The following is an 18,711-nucleotide window of genomic DNA, read 5'->3' on the forward strand; positions in this document are numbered from 1 at the left end:
CCATTAGTCCTGCCTCATCTCTTTGTAAATAGTGGGCTTCAGCGTCCAGCTATATCAGTCAGGTAGCTTTTACTGAAACAAAAATGTATTTAAAATGCCTGCGTAATAAAGGAACAATGAATAACCAACGTATGTATAACCAGGTTATCCAATTCAGTAGGACAAATGTAGCAATAAACAAAATGTCTCTACAGATCTGAACTATTTGCTATTTTCAAGTGCAATCTTTTTGGAACTATGTCAACATTTAATACAAGGCATTTTTATTTTAAGTTAATAACCTTCCAGTGGGAATTTAGTGCCCCTATGGGCTGAGCTTTATGGCTCCTTTTATAGGATCACTTCAAATTATAGGTTGGTGAACTTCAAGAAACCCCTCTAAAGAATTCAGGCAAAAGCTAAGGCTAACGCTGATTTAGAGTAAAATAATTAAATGTAGGAACATTTTATTTCCCTTTTACATGCAGATATAAAGTGAAATTAGCTGTACTGAGCTGTTCCTGTTAGAAGTGGCTTTGCCTATTAATTTTAGGTCCAGTCCTTCAGTTGATCCATGCAAATAGATATCAGCTAGGAATGTTGTGTATGAAGTAGTATTGGCCAGTTCTGTCTCATATTATCATCACTCCTGTCACTGGAAATGGAAAGCTTTTGTTAGGCTATTGGACTGATTTTCTGTCTGTTTTGTTAAGGACAAAGCATCAATCCCAAGTTGGCTGGTCTTATTGGAAGACATGGCCCACAAAATAAGCAGCCTTTTACAGTAGCGTTCTTCAAAGCCACAGAGGTTCATCTCCGCAGCATTCGTTCCACTGGAGGCAAACAAAGGAGCCAGAATCGATCAAAAGCACCAAAGAACCAGGAAGCTTTTCGGGTGTCTAACGTTGCAGGTACAGGAAGATTTTGTTCTTGGGTACCGAATATCCACATAATATATGGTAGAGACCAGAACGAGACAACTTCTGTTTGCTCGAGCAATTTGTTCCCTGCTTTCCTTATGTGCTTGAGTATGTTCAGCATCTTCTCAATGTCCATGGCAGGCCCAAACAGTAGGGGTGTGTGAAATGGGCTGTATTCGATTCAGATTTGGATTCGGCCCAAATTGGGAACAGTGATTCAATTCGTTGATTCAGATCACCGTCCCCACTTTGATTTGGCTGAATCAGAATCCGAAGATTCGATGCTGATTCGGAGAATCAGCGATTCAGACACAGACACAGCTTTAAATGTTTTTTCTATATACGTCAAGGTACCAGTGCGGCTCATGGATACTGCGATGCTGGGGCGGATGGAGCATCCCACAGGAGTGCGGGGAGGGGTCCCCACCGTGTGCTTGGCAGCAAACCTGGAAGTGGACCAGAAATACTTCCGATCCACTTCTGGGTCTACCGGGGAGCATGCAGGGAGCTTGGGAGCATGCGAGAGCTTGGTGATCAGCCACGGGGGAGCCCAGGTGCCCCTTGCAGACCCAGGAGGCACCGTTTGCCAAGCCAAGTGCACTGTGGACCCCCCTCCGCTCCTGTGGGATGCTCCATGAGCCCCGGCATCACAGCATTCATAAGCTGCCTGCTACCTAGAGGTATGTAGAAAAGACATTTAAAGCTGTCTGTATCCAAATCTCTCCAAACTGATTTGGAGAGATTAAAGGGTGTCCTGATTTGATTCGGATTCAGAGATTTGGCCACCGAATTGGGCTGAATATCCGCCGAATTGAATCGGGGACTGAAGCTTCGCACAGCCCTACCAAAGAGTATTTGTGGCTGGGAATTAGAAAATACTGTTTGAGTGAAACTGAAGTTCCTTACAAGATAGGGTCAGTTTTGACAATTTCCTTTAGCTCAAAAGCAATTTAAACAATGACTATATTGTCCACACACACATGCATACACACAGAAAAAGAAATCCAGTTTTCTGACTTCAAACAACTTTTGGGAATTTGAACTCTAATTATATGAAGTAAAAGTTAAAATGATCAAAATTGAGAAAACAGTTCAATTAGCTTGAAAACAGATTTGTTGAGTTGTGAGCTCTGAGATGTATTTCTTGTTCTGAATTGGATGGAAAAATATTTGGAAGTCTGCAACATTTTCACAGGATGGGAAATATGTTTCCCACCTGGCTTTACCGCAACTGTTCACTCGCACGACCAAAACTATCGTTTGGGAGTCTCAGCTTTGTAAGGGGGAGAGAATTTTAAGAAAGATATTTAAAATAAAAATCTGATCAAGGTTTAGGTGCCTCAGAACACTGAGACGGCTTCTGAGCTCTGCTAACGAACAGCTAGCTTGCTTGCAATGGAGAGCTAACTCTGAGTACGGATGTGTAAGAGATTGCATGAGGCAGGGCCAACATGCTCTGTAGGTTTTTAGCACTTCTGCTAGCTTTGCTTTCCTCCAGTGCACGCAGCCTTGCTTCTAGCCTGAGATGTCTTGCTTCTAGCCCTTCACTAATCATTCCAAAATCCTGTCATCTGTTTCCTAGATAGGGACAATGTTCCTTCTTTCTGAATATTTTGGGCTCCTTGGGCATTTTTACATGTGTTTCCAATGTGGCGCTGGGAGCTTTTAATTAGCAAGCCACGTTAAAAGTGCCCTGGCGTCACGTGTATCAGTGGTGCAGTGCACCTCTGTGCTGAGAAAATGGTGGTGGTGTGCTTTGAACTAAAGCACATTGAACATGTTTTAGTGCAAAGTTCACTGCCACCATTTTCTCAGCACAGAGGCATGCTGCGCCATTGATACACGTGACGCACAAGGCTGCCAAAGCACGACAATTTACATGCTTCAGCTGACTTGACTTCCAGTGCATCTGGAGCAGGCCCCCTGGCTCTCCATCATAAACATGCAAAGCATTCATCTGTTTTCATGTGCAAGACCAAAGTAGACATGCACATTTTTTTCATCCCTTATCCTGGGGACTACATCTATCCTGTACAGGATCTGAATGGACAAAAAGGCAGATCTGTTTTTCCTAGGACATATCGACACGTGTTTTAATGTGCAGTAGCTTATTTTACTGCTCATTAGAGCATGATGGCAAGAAGCGTGCTAATGTGCAGTTAACTTAGGCTACTGCACATTAAGTGTCACTAAAAAAGCATGCGCTTTCAATACTGTGCAGTTGGGCAGCCTAATGCACATTTAATTAGCACCTCACATTAGAAGGGGCGTATAGATGTGAGCACCGAGGCTGCTGTGATGCACTGGAGTTCCAGTGCGTCTGAGCAGACTGGATTAATCGAGTCCGTTGGAGCATGGTAATTGCTACGCTCCAGTAGCCTCCTGCGCCTCACGTAGCAGCATCCCTGTGCTTAACAACGGCGGTGGGGGTGCTTGAACTAAAGCTCGTCAAATGAGCTTTAGTTCAAGGACCCCTGCCGCCATTTTAAAGCGCAGGGTTGCTGTTACATGAGACACAGCGGCGCTTTAATTAGAGCAGCTCTTGGAGCCACTCTTATTAAAGCACTGCCCCCTCCACTCCCAGAGCACCTGTAAAAGTGCTGAGAGGTACTGAGTTTAATGCTCAATAGAAAAAGCGCATTAATGAACGTATAGATGCACCCACATACATATATTCTGTATGGGAAGAGGACTGGCTAGAGACCTATGCATAGAATGGCATCTTATCTGACACATCTTGTTTTAGTGGGTCATGGCTGCTGACTTCCCTTGCTGCCATTAGCTCTGCAGAGTCAACAGAAGCATGGGGGAACAAGTTCCCTACCTTGGTCTCTGGCTGCAAAGTTTCCTCATAATTTATCTGCTTAGTCAGTCACTGAGTGGTTTCTTTCCTTCCTTCCTGATGCCATGTCTCTTCTCTGCCCTGCCCTGCATTGCATGTCCAAACTCACAAGTTGGGCAAATCCGTTCTAAAGAGAGTGTGGATTTTGGACCGTGTTTTTCCAAATTCTTCCATCACAAGAAAACGTGCAGTTCACTGTATAAAATCTCTCCAAGGCTAGTTTAGCAATCAGTCCAGGACTGAATGGCTTGCGGTGTGTGACAGATAACAGAACTTCTCACCTCTATAAACAGTCAGAAATGTGATTGTAAAGATAACACGGTTGGTGGCTGGGTGTCTCCAGCTGGCATAGTTTAAAAGATCACTTCTCCAGCTGCCAGACTCAGTGGTTCAATCCAAACAGCAGACTGGAGTTTGAGGCCAGCTTTAAAGCTTACCTAAGATTGGGCTCATTTGAACCAACATCTTTTATCTTTTTTCTATGGGGCTCATCACCAGTTGAATTTGCAGTCAGAATATGGCTGCAACACATGGGACGATAGATTTCAAGTCATTCTCCTATGGTCCTGCCATCTTTTTAGAGCATGCAAAGAGAACCCAAGTCAGTAGCCAATAACTCAAAGAAATGCAAGGTACAGATACATTAAGAAAGCATGGTCTTTCTCTGAGGCCCTTTCCTGCATGTCTTTCTGGTTCTCTTGCTATACCATAGATGTATATAAAAAATAAAGTTGGTTTTTACCAACTATAAGCTCCCACAGGTCAAAGGAAGCCCTGCAGAAACAAATTCATTTCCCAGGACTTTCTGGGCTTTGCACAGGAAGCCAGGTAGGTGGTTTAGACTTACTGAATCCAGCTGGCATCTTACAATTAAAATACAAAAACCTGAAAATGATAAAAAAAGCTGACCAATGGTAGAAAGCAGCACAGACCTGCAGAGGCAAGTAGTGTCTCATTCACAGTGTGATGTTGCCAGGACATGTCAGTGCTGGGGAGGTTCAGCAGCTCTGGGAGATAGTCTTAGTAAGCTTTGCTTTCATTGTGAAATTGCACTAATGCGTTCAGTTGGCCGGTATGCATTCACCTGGTTTTGATTTTTTTCCAACTCAGAAAACAGCAGCAGTGATCAGAGGCAAGCCTGTAAAAAACACGAGCTGTACGTCAGCTTCCGGGATCTCGGATGGCAGGTAAGGTTTCTCTGCTTGCACGTAGGATGGACAAAGCCCTTTGCAGTCATTCATCTTTTTACTCGTGGCGTTACCCCAAAGACCACATTTTTGTCCTGGGCCTCTAACTGCACTGAAGAAATCATGCAGATTGGGGACCAATTTAAGACTGGCTGAAAATTTTTACCACCTCAAATCTGGCGAAATTCAGACTTGAGTCTTTCTCTTTCTTCAGTTCCCTCTGTGGTTTCAACTGGATGTTCTATCCTTCGCCTTCTGTAATCCCCCTAGGTGTTGCTCAGCAGCTCCAACTCTATGTGCCCAGTAGTGATTACGTTTCCATACTGAATGGACCAATCTTTGCTGATATTCTGTGTACAGCAGTTTGAAAAGTGATATGAGATCTTTCAGGATAAGTGGGAGCTGTAGAGGTGCAAAGAATGGATTATATTGCCAGGGCAGGTAATTTAATGGGGAGTGGCACAGATTTTTTTGAGTCTCTCTATGTATTTGACTTGAGAGATGTGAGTTTCATTCCAGTTTTCTTGTCATTGTACATACCAATCTATCCTTCCTCCACATCTAACATCCTCAATTTAATCCAGGACTGGATAATTGCTCCGGAGGGCTATGCAGCTTATTACTGTGAAGGAGAATGTGCCTTCCCACTGAACTCATACATGAATGCAACAAACCATGCTATTGTGCAGACACTGGTAGGTGCAGTTTCAGTTTGTGTTCTGAAGGTTATTGCTGCACAGGAATAAATGTTATGCAAAGGAGAAGCCTCGGAGTTAGCAGGAAAGCAGGTGTCTACATTAAAGCACTGTAATACCTGCAGCACCTGGCTGAACTGGTCTAGCCAAGTAGCTTGAATTACTAGTTGGCTTGGGAGTACCCAGTCTTGTTGGAAGCATTAACATGCTCTATGAGTGTAAAGGGACCTGCCAATGAAGACAAATGGCACTGTAGAAGAGGGAAAGGATTTGAGGGGGCAAGTAAGAGGGTAAGCATTTCTGGATCAAAAATTCATGGCATCTGCCTAGAGCAGATTTGGGGGCTACTGGGAAGGGGCTGATGAAGCTATAGCTATAAGGATGAGCCACCCATCATGTGCCTCGAGATGGCAGGAGACCAGGTTGATCCATACCGGAAACTGGCCTGCAGCTCCTCAGAAGTGTATCATAAAGCCAGCAAAGTTTCACAAAAATGTGGCGGCTGACAAATTGGCATTTGCTGATAAAACCTGTTTCACAGTAAGAATCTTGACAGGCCCTGGATGGATCGTTATGACTTTGGACCCGGCTGTGCTGCTTGTTAAGCTCATCCTTTGAATGTGAACATAAGGGTGTTCACACACATAAGTCAGATGCAGGATGTGTGGGTGTTTATAGATGTGCTCCAGGAGAGGGAGGAAGGAGAGGTGCTTTGATTAGAGCGGCTCTGAGAGCCCCCCTGATAAAGTGTCTGGAGTGTCACATGTCATCAAATGAGCTTTAGTTAAAGTGTTCCCACCACCTTTTTCAGCGCGGGGACGCTGATACATGTGGTGCTGGAGTCTTCTGAAGCGCAGTAATTACCACGCTCCAGCAGACTCGATTGAGTCTGCTCTGACATGCTGTAATTACAGCATGTTGGAGCACATGTATACGTGACCTGTGTGTTGAAAATACTGCACAAGACAGATCAAGTGGGGGTGGGGAAAGGGGAAGGGAGAGAAGTCCTAACATCATTTACTTTCATTCCCCAGGTTCACTTTATAAACCCAGAGACCGTGCCGAAGCCCTGCTGTGCTCCTACACAACTCAATGCCATCTCAGTGCTCTATTTTGATGACAGCTCCAACGTTATCTTAAAAAAATACAGGAACATGGTAGTACGGGCCTGCGGCTGCCATTAGGTTTGCAGGAAAGAAAAAGAGTGATTTGTAATGAGGGTTTTTTTAATATGGATTTGCAAAGCAAAAAGTTTAGGTCTCCAGCCTCGGATTGCTGTAAAAACAGTTTGCAGGCATCGTGCTTCTGACAGGGCAGAATCGGCAGGAGATAATAGGACAAATTCTGGATCCAGGTGACATCTGAACCGATTTTGAGCCAACGGGAAAACCAGTCTGCCTAAAACAATTGGTTACAAACACCACGTACTGCTGCAGAGGAGCCTTTCGGAAGATGACTAACTCACCAGCGTTCATTATAAACATCTCTTTTAAACAAATCTATCTGTGGTGCGAGTGCGTGCAAAGTAATAAGCATTTTTAGTTCTTGTAACATGTTGTTCACAATAAAAATGAGTGAATGAAACATACCTGGAGAAACAGATATTTTGTTAGAGAATTAACTCCATCCTTTTTGCTTATGCCCTCTTCATAAGCAGAGGCAAAGACTAAACACGTGGAACTTCCAGTATTAAATTTTGCACTAGCAGAACCTATATTCTGGAAGAAGTGACTCAAAAGGACAAATGCATCTAGAAACCTCACTGTAGGAACTGAAAGAAATAAACTCCAAAGAATAAAAGATTGGATTGATGTTGAATTTTGGTGTTAGAGGGCAAACAGATCTCTTTTGGCTACCAGCAGGAACCTGAATTTGCAATGGACTGAGATGGCTAAGAATAACATTTTCAAAAAATAGGAAATAATTTGGAAACATATAACCCAGCTCTTAAGGTGGGCGTCTCCAATAGTTACACTATTATGAAAGGCAAGCCAAAAATCCTGCTCCCATATGGAAAACATCCATTGATCTCAGGGTGCGCTAAATAAAGCCCCAAAAATGTTGCAGATCTGTAGGCCAAAGAAGTGCGGAAAGCCCAAAGTGTGATGCTGGATCTGGAGCTGGCATCTGGAGGATTGAGTCCTGAATCTTTCTTGTGGACTAGACCAGACAGTTTCCTGGGTCAGTATTTTCTGTGCGATGCTTATTTTATTGCCAGTTTCAAAGCATCTAAACCAGGCTACAGGAACTAGCGTCCAGAAGGCATCCTCCTGGTTGATCTTTTTTAAGTCAGAGGTCACAAAAGCTATCAAATTTCTGTAATTAAAGTTAAATTAAAGCTACTGTGGCAGAAGGGTGGATGGGAGCTCCTACCATTGAGCCCAATCACAAATTGGGCTGGCTGGAAGTGCTTTTGTGTTCTTGGAGCTTGCGTAGATGGCCAAAACTTGAACTTCATCAGGAAAAAAAAAGTTCTTTCCAATAAAATACCAGGCTTTTTGCCTGCCTGCTTAGCCTCCCATTTTGAAACTGCTAGGCAGATCTACAAAAACAATGCAAGGGAGAGGCAAGGATTCTTGTGAGTGATATCTTTTATTGGACCAGCTGCATAAGGGAGACACATTTTTTTTTTAATCCCTGGGCTTGATTCTCTCTTCAGATTGATTTTTTGTCTCAGTATAACTGCAGCCCACACAGGAGGGATTCCTAATTTATTCTCATGTTGTCCAACTCAGACTCAGACCCCGTATCTTTCATTACCAAGGAACTATTAAGGGAAGAGAGATGAAGGACCTTGTGGGGTTCTGCGAATCACTCATTGCTCTCTTCCCTCTAAACCACAATTAAAATCCAGACCAGATGCTTTGCTTAACAACAACAACACCACCACCAACAAAAGGGCAGCTTTGTAGGAGACAAGCTGGGAGTTTGTTTCTTGTGTCCCAGTTCTCTTTTCTAATTCTGTTAAGGTCAATAACGGTTTTATCAGCGATTTCCAGTGGTAGCAGGATTAAGGGAAGACCAGAGGCACCATGCATACGTATAAATACGAACCAAGAGCCTGCAGGCCTAATTCAGCTCTGGCATATATAATCTGTGCCATTAAAATGAACACAGCTATACCTTACTGAAATCCGAATCAGACTTTATAGTTACTAAGTCAAATCCTAGGAGGGTAGTCTTTCAGCCTGCATCGCAATAGCCTTAGACAAACCATCTCTGAGAAATGTCGGACTGCAGCTGCCTTCCGTGCATCCATCATTTTAAATGTAAAATGCAAAAAGTCATGCGAATTGTAGTATTTGTGCACGTCCCCCCATGCAGTGTGCTTTTAGGTGTCTCTAAACCTTGTATGGGAAGCTAAGGTGCTGGCTATGAAGTTAACATTGGATGTTTAGGGCGGGTTATTATTTTATGTGGGCAAGGATGAGTATTGTCCTTTGTGTCCAATGCTGGCAGCCAGCGGACTGGCACAGTCCAGTTTCAGAGCTGACCACCCTTTCTTCTTGTGTTTGACTCTTAGATGTTCTGCAGGGTTTGGTTTTGTTTTTTAACTCGATGACAGAATCTGTTGCTAGGCTGTACGTTGGCTCTGTTTGTTTGTACATTTTTATGTAAATAGTTGTCACAAACGTGGAAAAAGAATTATTTATTTCCATCATCTCTGAATTCCTTTTCAGTCACGCATTCAGGAAAATTCTCATCTCTTAAAACACATTTGTTTCCTTATTTAAGATGATATTTATTAACAGTTGGCAAAATCTATGTATACATTTCTGGTTCTTTTCATAGAGCAGTTAGAAGCATTTTGTACAAACTAGTGAAATAAATCATTGTGACTCTACAAAAGATATTCCAACAACTTTGTGCCTTTGTGTGGTTATTCCAGCTAGATCAAAAGGGCCTCTGGTTGAGGCTGAGTTTTCACGCTGAGTGTCAGGGTTTCTGTATTGATCAGGCCTTATATATTGGTATAACGGGCACGTGTCACTGTCCAGTGAAGCTGCCTCATTCCAAATACAAACGGGGGGGAGACTATGAAGAAAATATGAATATGTTTTGCTGCACTGCAAAGATCCATGATTGAATTATAGTGCAGCTGTCAGCAGCTGTTTCAAAGAAGCAGGGGGTAAATTAGTTCTGTTTACTGCTAACATAGTTCAGAGATTTAGTCATCCCAATAAAATTACAGAGGCACAAGAAAGGAAAAAGAAACTCCAAAGGAACATCAGCCAAGAAACTGACATTTTCTAATTTAGATTGTTTTAGCATATTTCAGAGATGCTGCTGGCATGATGTTTCCTACTGTGGACACCACAGTGCATTGCTATCGAGGGAACTGGAAAAAAATTGTGGTCTAAAACCTGAATTAAGTAAACATTATACCTTAAGGGCACAGCAGCAAATGTTGGGTTCTTGTTGACTTTGAAATGCCTGCAGAATTATACCAGTTCACATACATGTGTTGCTGGGTTGTAGGTGGAAATCACCAAACTCTTGGAACGAACTACAGTCTTCTGAATCATGGAGACGCGTGAATATGATAAGTGAATCCTTGCATTGCTTAGTGCTCTGATCCAAACCCAATGAAGCGCTAATGGAAGACTCAGTAGGCTTTGAGGCCTAAATCAGGCCTGAAATACCCAGAGTAAAGGTGTTCTTGGTTTTCTTCCAATCTCAGCCCAATTTTCTTCATTTATAACCAGTGTAAATCAGGAGTAACTTCACTGAGAAAAAAGCCAGGCCTTCTTCTGGGACCGAGTTGGCCATAATGAAGTCAGTGCAAGTTGTCTCGTTGACTTTGATGAATGCAGAACCTGTCTCCAGTGGTTTTACTGATGCTTCCCTTCAGCTCTGCCATGTACACAACTTACTGGATATGCCCAGCAGCAGCTGCCTCCTCCTGGGAGCCAAAAATCCACTCCAGAGCTTGTTAGCTTCCTATCGGTCCATAATGTGACTGCGGTTTTCTCTCTAAATCTACTGGTTTGGAAAGAGAACTCCTGACATGAATATGTATGATACCAGAAACTGGCAGGGCATATAAAACCCATGTGAATCAGCTTCAGAATAGTTAGATTTGTCTGAGTAATGCAACCAGAAAGCATGGCTAGAACATCCTATAGGCTGGCTGCTCTAAGTTAGTTTCAGCCTGGGCTCACAGATGTTATAATTTATTTAATGAAGATGCATTCGTTTTCCTCCATTATGAAACAGTCATTGTTATTAGGCCAGTGAAATCCCGCAGTCTTTCATCAGGTAACACCCTCTGTGTTGCCAAGCTTTGCAAAACAAAAGATAATGTATTTATTTAAATAAGCTGGTGAAATTTAACCTTTCTGATCTTATTTATGTGTCAGCTGCAGAACATAAAAGCAGAGTGGGAAAGTGGAAATAGCCCAAGCATTGCTCTGTGCTGTGGTAGCCGAGGTTTGCAAGATTTCATCCGCCGTTCTTTGTTCAGTCCCTCCAGCTCTGTCTGCAATTGGAACAGACCCTTTTGGGATGAAACAAAGCCAGAAGGACTCCTATTTGGAGATGGGGACTTGCAACCCCAGCAGATTTCCAGCCAAGTATATCTACTGCTGCCTTCTATGGCTGCCACGGACACATGGGTGCGTGTATATAGCCATTCCACTCAGGGAGAAATTCTGCCCAGTTAAGCAAAAAGGGGCCTGTTTGAAGTTTTTATTGATCAGGTAATGATTGACAAGAGCTCGAGGCAACCCGTGGGCATTTTATACTAAGGCCATTCATTACTCAAGTACAAAAGAGCCACAAAAGGGTCATTATGGCCCCTGCAAGAGTCAATAATTTATTTGTGTTGTAAATAAAACTACCCACTGCTAAAAGTTTCCACTCCCCCCCACACCCGACTCTGGCTGTAAGCTCTACAGCTGCCACCTAAATCACTCGGAGATTTTAAGCACCGCAAAGGTTTATTTTAATAAATGCATTATCTTTTGTTTACCCATTTGATTTCCTTTGGCAGGAGCTGTTTTATTGGTGAAACCAAGTAGATGGTGGGTCAGAATATTAAAGATGGGCTGTTACCACCTTAAGAAGGGCCATCTCTGTAGGATTTCATTAGAAAACTACTCAACCAACTTCTCTCTCTTACAGCTCTAATATGACTTAATTGATCGAGTAGACTGTATCCAGTAAAGGGCTGACAAGGTTTTTTGGGTAAATCTGACATCTTTTATTACAGAATATTAATGAAGTTCCTTCATCATCTCATTTGCCTTTAAAAAAAAAAAGGTGGGGAGGGGGATGACAAATCCTGCCCTGAGGGCTCACCCTGGAATCTGTTAAATAAATGCTTAACTTGCTCACACAAGTAATGCCACTGACTTCACAGGCACCATTTATACGGGCACAGTTAAGGACTTGACTGGTTGACAACACAGGGTCTGATCCTGCAGTGTGGATGCTCATATGAGCCTTCCCCTGGAAAAACCATTTTGGTTTCCTACACTAAAAATGCTGGGCTGGAATGAGGGGGCCGCAAGGCTTCCCTGGACTCGCACACATTGGAAGTATGCATTTGCCCATTTCTGTTCTGGGAAGGAAAGTGGCAGCAGAGGCAGCCACAATGGTCAGGGTTAATCTGTTCCTTAGATAAAACTTGAATGCTAGACTAATGGTCTTATTTTAGACAACTCTTAAAGGAAGCGGGGGCAGTAGGAGCATTAACTCATTGGTTTGTCAGCACTCATTGTAATCAAGCCCTTGGAGTTGAGTCTGTTTAAAAAAAGAGCATGAAGAGATGAGCAAATTATATCCATGGAAAAAAAGCAGGGTGGTAGGGAGGAATTTACTGCATTTCAACCTGACTCAATGCAACTGTTTTGTGCGTCTGATCCTACACCACTTTGAAGGGCACACTGTCCCCTCTACTCCTCCCACTAAAGCATGGTGCAGGTAGAACTGAGTGGCAAGAAACAGAAGGTGACATGAAGTGGTGTGAACTTTGTCCTGAGCAATGGAGGCAAACCACTTGATGCAGGAGGATTTATTTCTATATTATTTGCCCCTGGGATGCCAGGATCATTGGATGACTTCACTCTACAACAGACAGAAACGGGAAGACTCAGGGTCTGGCTACAATGGGTCAAAGCTCAACTATATCATCTCTCCATTCTCATGAACTGCAGCTATTTTATTCGGTGATTCTAAAAACATTAACTAAGGTCTGCACGAGCAATAGATAAATACTATGACACTGATGCATAAATCCCAGACAGACCTATTCAGCTGCAATGCTCTGTTAACAGGACAAAAGAAGGGCAAAGCTATCACGCCAGGCTAAACTGTAACCACCTACACACCCCAGCAAGGCTGCAAGGGAGCATGGCCTGTTACAATGCATGTCCAGCTGTGGTCTGCCTGGGTCACTGATCTAAGATGTGCTGAAAAAGCAAGGCTACAAACCATGTCTCTGGTCCTCAGAGCAGCTGGGGGGAGAGGGAAATTAATTAAGCTTTGACTCCACTCCCTACTATCTGGCCAGAGCAACTGAACCAGGAGGAGGAGGAGGAGGAGGGTAGCAATTACTGATAGTAGAGGTCAGTACCATCACTCCCACCCCCGCACACGGGAGCACAGAGGTAAGGGAGGAATCCTCCCTAGTGCTGTGCCAGAGATGGACCCTCCTGTGGTTGCAGCACCTCTTGCTTGGAACAGTGCCTTTGGCCCCTATGTAAAGCACTTCTGCAATTAAACCTAGTCCCATAACACAAGAGTTAACAGCTAAGCTTGTATCGGAACAGAAGAGGGTGGTGGGGCTTTGCCCCGCGAAATACACGTGTACCAAAAACCTTGCATTTGTCTGGTAACCAGGCCCATCTGCACATGCAATTTTATGTATAACACATGCCAATAATGAAGGCAGAGGAGTTGCATTTGCGGTTGTTTCTTTTGTCATCATCAGCTTGCACTACCCTTGGTGAGAACTGAGGGCATGCATCTCACCTGGCATGGCAGATCATATGCTACTGCTGTGTGCTCCACCCATATTTCCAAATGCCTTGCAACCACAACTGGGGCAGATGTTCACCCGGCAGCTCCCATTACAACGCTTTTGTCCAGGTGTTCAAAATCCAACGTGCCGGGCTCTTTAGAAAAACGTCAGCCCTTTATTTTGATGCCTGAAGGCTAATGGAGATTTCTTGAATGTTCTGGCACTGCTGACTTGACTGGCTGTCCAAGTCGTTTTCTGAGCGGCAAGGCTGAATTTGTTTTATTCAAGAAATACACAAGTGATTCCAAGTATGGCCCATCAGTTGTTTTGGTTTCACATTACTACTGAGAAGTCAACTGTAAAAGTTGGTGCAGTAATATACACACATACCATGCACAGAACGTGTAACTATAAATACTGGTAGGCGTCTGGTTTAAGAAGCTATAGTTAACTTTCTGTCATCGCTGCCCTTGGAACCCCTTATTTTCTGATATATATATATATATATATATACACACACACACACACACACACACACACACACACACACACACACACACACACACACACACGTGTGTGTGTGTGTATATATATATATTAGTGGGGGGAAAGGAATAGAGAAATCAGATTTTGTTGGATTAGTGCCTACAACTTCTCAGCCATAAAGCCTTTATTTATGGCTGTTACACTGCATAGAGGGTTGGATGGATTCAATTTGTCCGTTGTTATGAGTTTCAGTGGATCATGTAACTGTTTATTTCCATTTTTTTTTTGAAGGATGACATTTTTGCTCAGCAGGAAAAACAAACAAAACTCCTCGGCTCCCAAAGGTCAGGCGTTCAGAATGGGACGTCTGCGGAAGTCGCTCCAGGTAATGAGACAGAGGTCCTGGCGCATGGGCCAGTGTGGAGCAGCGATGACAGCGTGCCTTAGTGAGCACAGAGTCTCTCGGGGTAGCCAGGGGGTTACACCAGGGAGTTCCCAAAGTTTTGTTCATGGAGGACCACTTGGGTCATGGGTGGGACATCATGCCAGGGTCCACATAATAAAATGAATATGCAATGCAGCACCATTGTGTTCAACTGACCTAACATAACATGCCTTACATGTACGGAGCTACAAGGGGACTGCAGCAGCATTACTTACTGAACAGTCAATGGCTATGGCTCATTCTAGGGAGCATAGCAGCCATTAAAAAAGTCCCTTTGTGGGCCCCATAGAAACCCTTTTTGGGCCACACGTGGCCTGTGGCACTTTGGGAGCTCCTGTGCATCCACTCGACACCTTCTCATTTAGATGGAGAGACATGTGACCTGTCAGCATGCCTTTCAAAATCCCATTGCAGGGGTCATTAGTATTGGCAGTTTCCTCTATGCACCTTGAGGAATGCTGGCCTTACACCAGATATGTCCTACAGATTGTAGGAAACTGCCCCATATACCAGATGCCAAGAAGCTTGCATACAACATCCACTATGGACACATGTAATGGCCACAGGTAACAGCAGGTTTCAAAAGCACGCACATGTGAGGACCCACTTGGGGTTGTCATAGCATCCTCAGGAGAAAGGAAAAGACTCAAATAAAAGTGTCATGGAGTGATTGGAAGGTCACAGAGAAGGACTGGAAAGGTGCTCCAGCCAGCCAGGCATGGCTCTGGCCATTTACTGCTTCTGCAAAGTTCACTTCCAAACCGGGAGTCTGTGTTCCTGGCACTACGTCCCAGCTCCTCTGTTTGTGCCACTGCCCAAAAACGTTCCGGCTCCTAGGGTGCTGTGGCAAGTCATAACCACTGCTGTGGTTGGACTACACTTGTAGCCACACTGCTTTTTAAGAGTGCAGTGGTTTGACCACTTACGCAGACAGTAGGAGAGCCAGGCTTTTCTCTTTGTCGAAAGGAGCGACTCACTACCTAGGGGCACCTCATGTACAACTGGAAGGGATGAAGCAGAAAGGACAGCCTTTCCCCCTCTTCCTACTGAGCTTCAAGTTTCTGGACAGAGCAGAAATACCCACTTTTTCCCTGACCACAAGTCCATGTGTTTCTGCCCCTTGTCATATGTGCACAGTGAATTCAGCCAGAGTTTCCCCACAGACATCCCCTGGCATGCACATGAAAGCCCATGCACACCCATCCCAGTACTTATATTGTAGTTTCTTTGTGGATCTCATGATATTTGATGGTTTCGAGGCACCCGCTCTTGTAGTCAGGAGACTGAAAAACCTGCTATTTCATTTTGTACCGACTCGGCTCCAGGACTCTGCAGTGTCAGGAACACTGCTGCAAATAAGAGCATGAAGTGAAACTACTGGTGCCTACGCTCCCATTCCCATGTAGGGGTTCAGATTGATAACACCCTTTTAAATACAGTCTTTCTGGGAAACACTTGGCCTGATCCTGGGTGTCAGCCAGTGCACACATTTAAATCAAAGCTCTATGAGCATAAAAGGCACTAGGAGCCTGTGTGCATTTAACTTAAACACCTGCTCATCTGATGAGACTGCTGTACAATCACAAGGGTGATTAACTGTCTGCATCACAGGAGTGCTTGGAGGTCTTATCCAAGGACAAGTCCCATGTTACCAGGCACCATACAAACACAGAAGAGCACCCTTATCCTGAAAAATGTGGGCAAAGGGTGGGAGGAGAGGGGTAGGCATGCCTCCATTTCATCAACAGGGTACTGAGGCAGAGAGAGAGAGAAGGCAGCTTGCCAAAGGTTACACAAAAAGTCCATGGAAAAGCCTCAACCGGTCAAGCCCCTTTACCACAAACCCATCCTACGTAGAATGAATCCTTTCACCTGCTGTTTCAGGACAAGTCCTCTCCCCACATGAAGAAGCCTGCATGACTCTGCTATGGAAAGCCAAGGGTTATTATGAGATCAATACACTTCCGATGAAATTACAGCTCTTCCCAGCTCAGTCAAAACACACGGATTCTTTTTGATTTCATGCAGTGGCAATTGATACTCATGGTGTGTTCTGCTTTAAACTCAGGCTTTAAGTGCTGGTTTCTGCCTGCTGGGGCTTGTAATCAGAGCAAATAATATCTAGGGGCTGTGTGCAGAGGAAGATGAACCACAAGGCAGATTCGGATCAGGCTGACATTAGTTCTCCCAATGGAGCGACTCCACTGATGTTAGTGGAATTCATCCCAGAAAACCTCGCTTTAGGTTCTCGGGGTCTTTTGGAAACCAGACAAAGGATTTCTCATATTTAGGAGTGAGCTTGGAATGACGGGTCAATTGTAACCACAGTGCAAGACAACTATGGGCATCGAGTTGTAAACTCAAGCTGAAGGACTTATCCTTTTGTATCACCCCTCTCCCTGCAATATTGCATCAAACTCTCCCCAGCACAAAAACGAAGGAAACCACCCCCAAGTCTTTTGAAGGGGTTGACACTGAATGGGTCTACACAACCTTGCTTAATAAACTCATATTCTACCAGAGCAAAACTCTTCCTTCTTAAGGGCACCGCGATCACACCCAGGTCATTCACACAGTCAGCTCCTGATGTCAATACTGCCTGGATCACTCTTTCCTGTCTATGCGGCTCAGGGAAGCCCTGTAAAGCACACACGAACCACTGCGGGAGGGGAGTTTTCCCATTATCTCAACAAAGAGAGCACAGTGAGGTATCTGATCATAGAAAACCTGTTCAGTTCTTTTGGATCAGGCATGTTTCCTTAAATTTCCCCCTTCTGATCCCTCCATGGTCTTAGTTCATTTACTTGATTGCATTTACATAGGAGAGGCAACATCAGAAAAAATTTTGTGGTGATGGGAGTGGAATTTCTCCGTCAAGTTTATTTTAAGTGACACATTTAGGATACCTAGATATCCAAGGAGCTATATATAGATATGGGTAAATTACAGAAAAAGCCCCTATACTTCTCAAAACCACAATGCCACAAGGATAGATTATATGAATTACTGTCATTACTGAAATTGCTAGCTGAAGAAGAAACATCCAAACAGCATACAGTGCCCCAGCAGTTTGACTGTAGGAACCACTGTAATTACACAAAGTATTTTAAATCATGCCAGTACAAACAAGATCTGGAAATGGAAAATACCATGCTAGTCATTATGCCTGCAGATTAATGGCTGGCAAGGAAGTGCATGGAACTGGTTACTCATGCCCAAATGGTGGGCGCAATGAAGTCATGTCCATCACCTCTGTGGACTACCTTAGATGATGGGCAAAAAGTTCTTCCATAGTGTCATCTGCAATATCTGATGCTCTAACTCAACTCAGCTGCTAGCAGAAAAGATCTATATCCCTGGCTAAGGGAGCACTAACCCTGTCTCCACAAGCTCCAAGGAAGCTGTAATGTCATGCATATCATGCCAAGATTATCAACCGGCAGTGAATAATGGTTGATGGCCACAAGCATCTGCACAACAGCTTGCATAGAAGAACCCAGAAGAACCCATTATGTACTAGAGATTTAGTAGTGAATTCAAAATGCGTCTTGTGTCACACTGTTGGCTTGTTGGGTCACAGGCTTCTCTCTAGAGCACTTAGAAAGCCCTCTAGCCTCAAGATGGTCAATAGGAGATGAAATCTGTCATAGGGAAGTGGCAATTCTAACAAGTTATTCTGTCTTCCATGCAGGAAGTTTGAAATCAGCCTTTCCAAAAGCAAGTGTATTAAAGCTCTCATTACAGATTTCTCTGCAGAAAGAAAGGATTTGTTTTCTCACCGGCTGTATTGGTCTGCACTTCCCCAGCATATGCAACGTCACCTTGCATCACCTCCCCAAGGTCAGCATTTTGTTCCCTCTGCACATGTTATTACTACATACCCCAGATTTAACAAGTAAGGATAACAGTTCCCTTTAGCTTCCATAAAAGGAAATATTTCTTGGTACTGAACAGATCGGAGGCAAAGCAGAAGTGTAGAAGCCTGACCACTTGCATCCTGCTTCGCTTACCTTGCTCCGAGCAGCCCACATTCCTGTTGGGCAAATAGCCCACTCCTCCAAGCTGCACATGCACACCATGCAGGAGGCAGCTGCGGGCTCCAAAAGGGCCGTGCCACTGTTCTGGGTTCAGATCCTTTCTTGCACAATGTTCTGAAACCTAATCTCCAAACACTGCTACATCAGATCACTCTTA

At 44.0% G+C, this 18,711-nt stretch overlaps 1 protein-coding gene across 1 annotated transcript in view; it reads left to right on the forward strand.

Annotated features, from left to right (window-relative positions):
- The window catches only part of BMP7 (bone morphogenetic protein 7), a 75,349-nt gene extending 65,864 nt beyond the window's left edge, over positions 1-9,485 (forward strand). The window contains exons 4-7 of the mRNA XM_019510204.1: positions 693-890; positions 4,852-4,928; positions 5,513-5,623; positions 6,658-9,485. Of these exons, the coding sequence (XP_019365749.1) occupies positions 693-890; positions 4,852-4,928; positions 5,513-5,623; positions 6,658-6,807 (536 nt within the window). The 3' untranslated portion in view covers positions 6,808-9,485. The remainder of the gene's footprint in view (positions 1-692; positions 891-4,851; positions 4,929-5,512; positions 5,624-6,657) is intronic.
- The last annotated feature ends 9,226 nt before the right edge of the window (positions 9,486-18,711 follow it).

Source organism: Gavialis gangeticus, unplaced genomic scaffold (genome assembly GCF_001723915.1).
Source record: "Gavialis gangeticus isolate Ggan-Ray unplaced genomic scaffold, GavGan_comp1, whole genome shotgun sequence".
In the NCBI taxonomy this organism is placed as follows: Eukaryota; Metazoa; Chordata; order Crocodylia; family Gavialidae; genus Gavialis; species Gavialis gangeticus.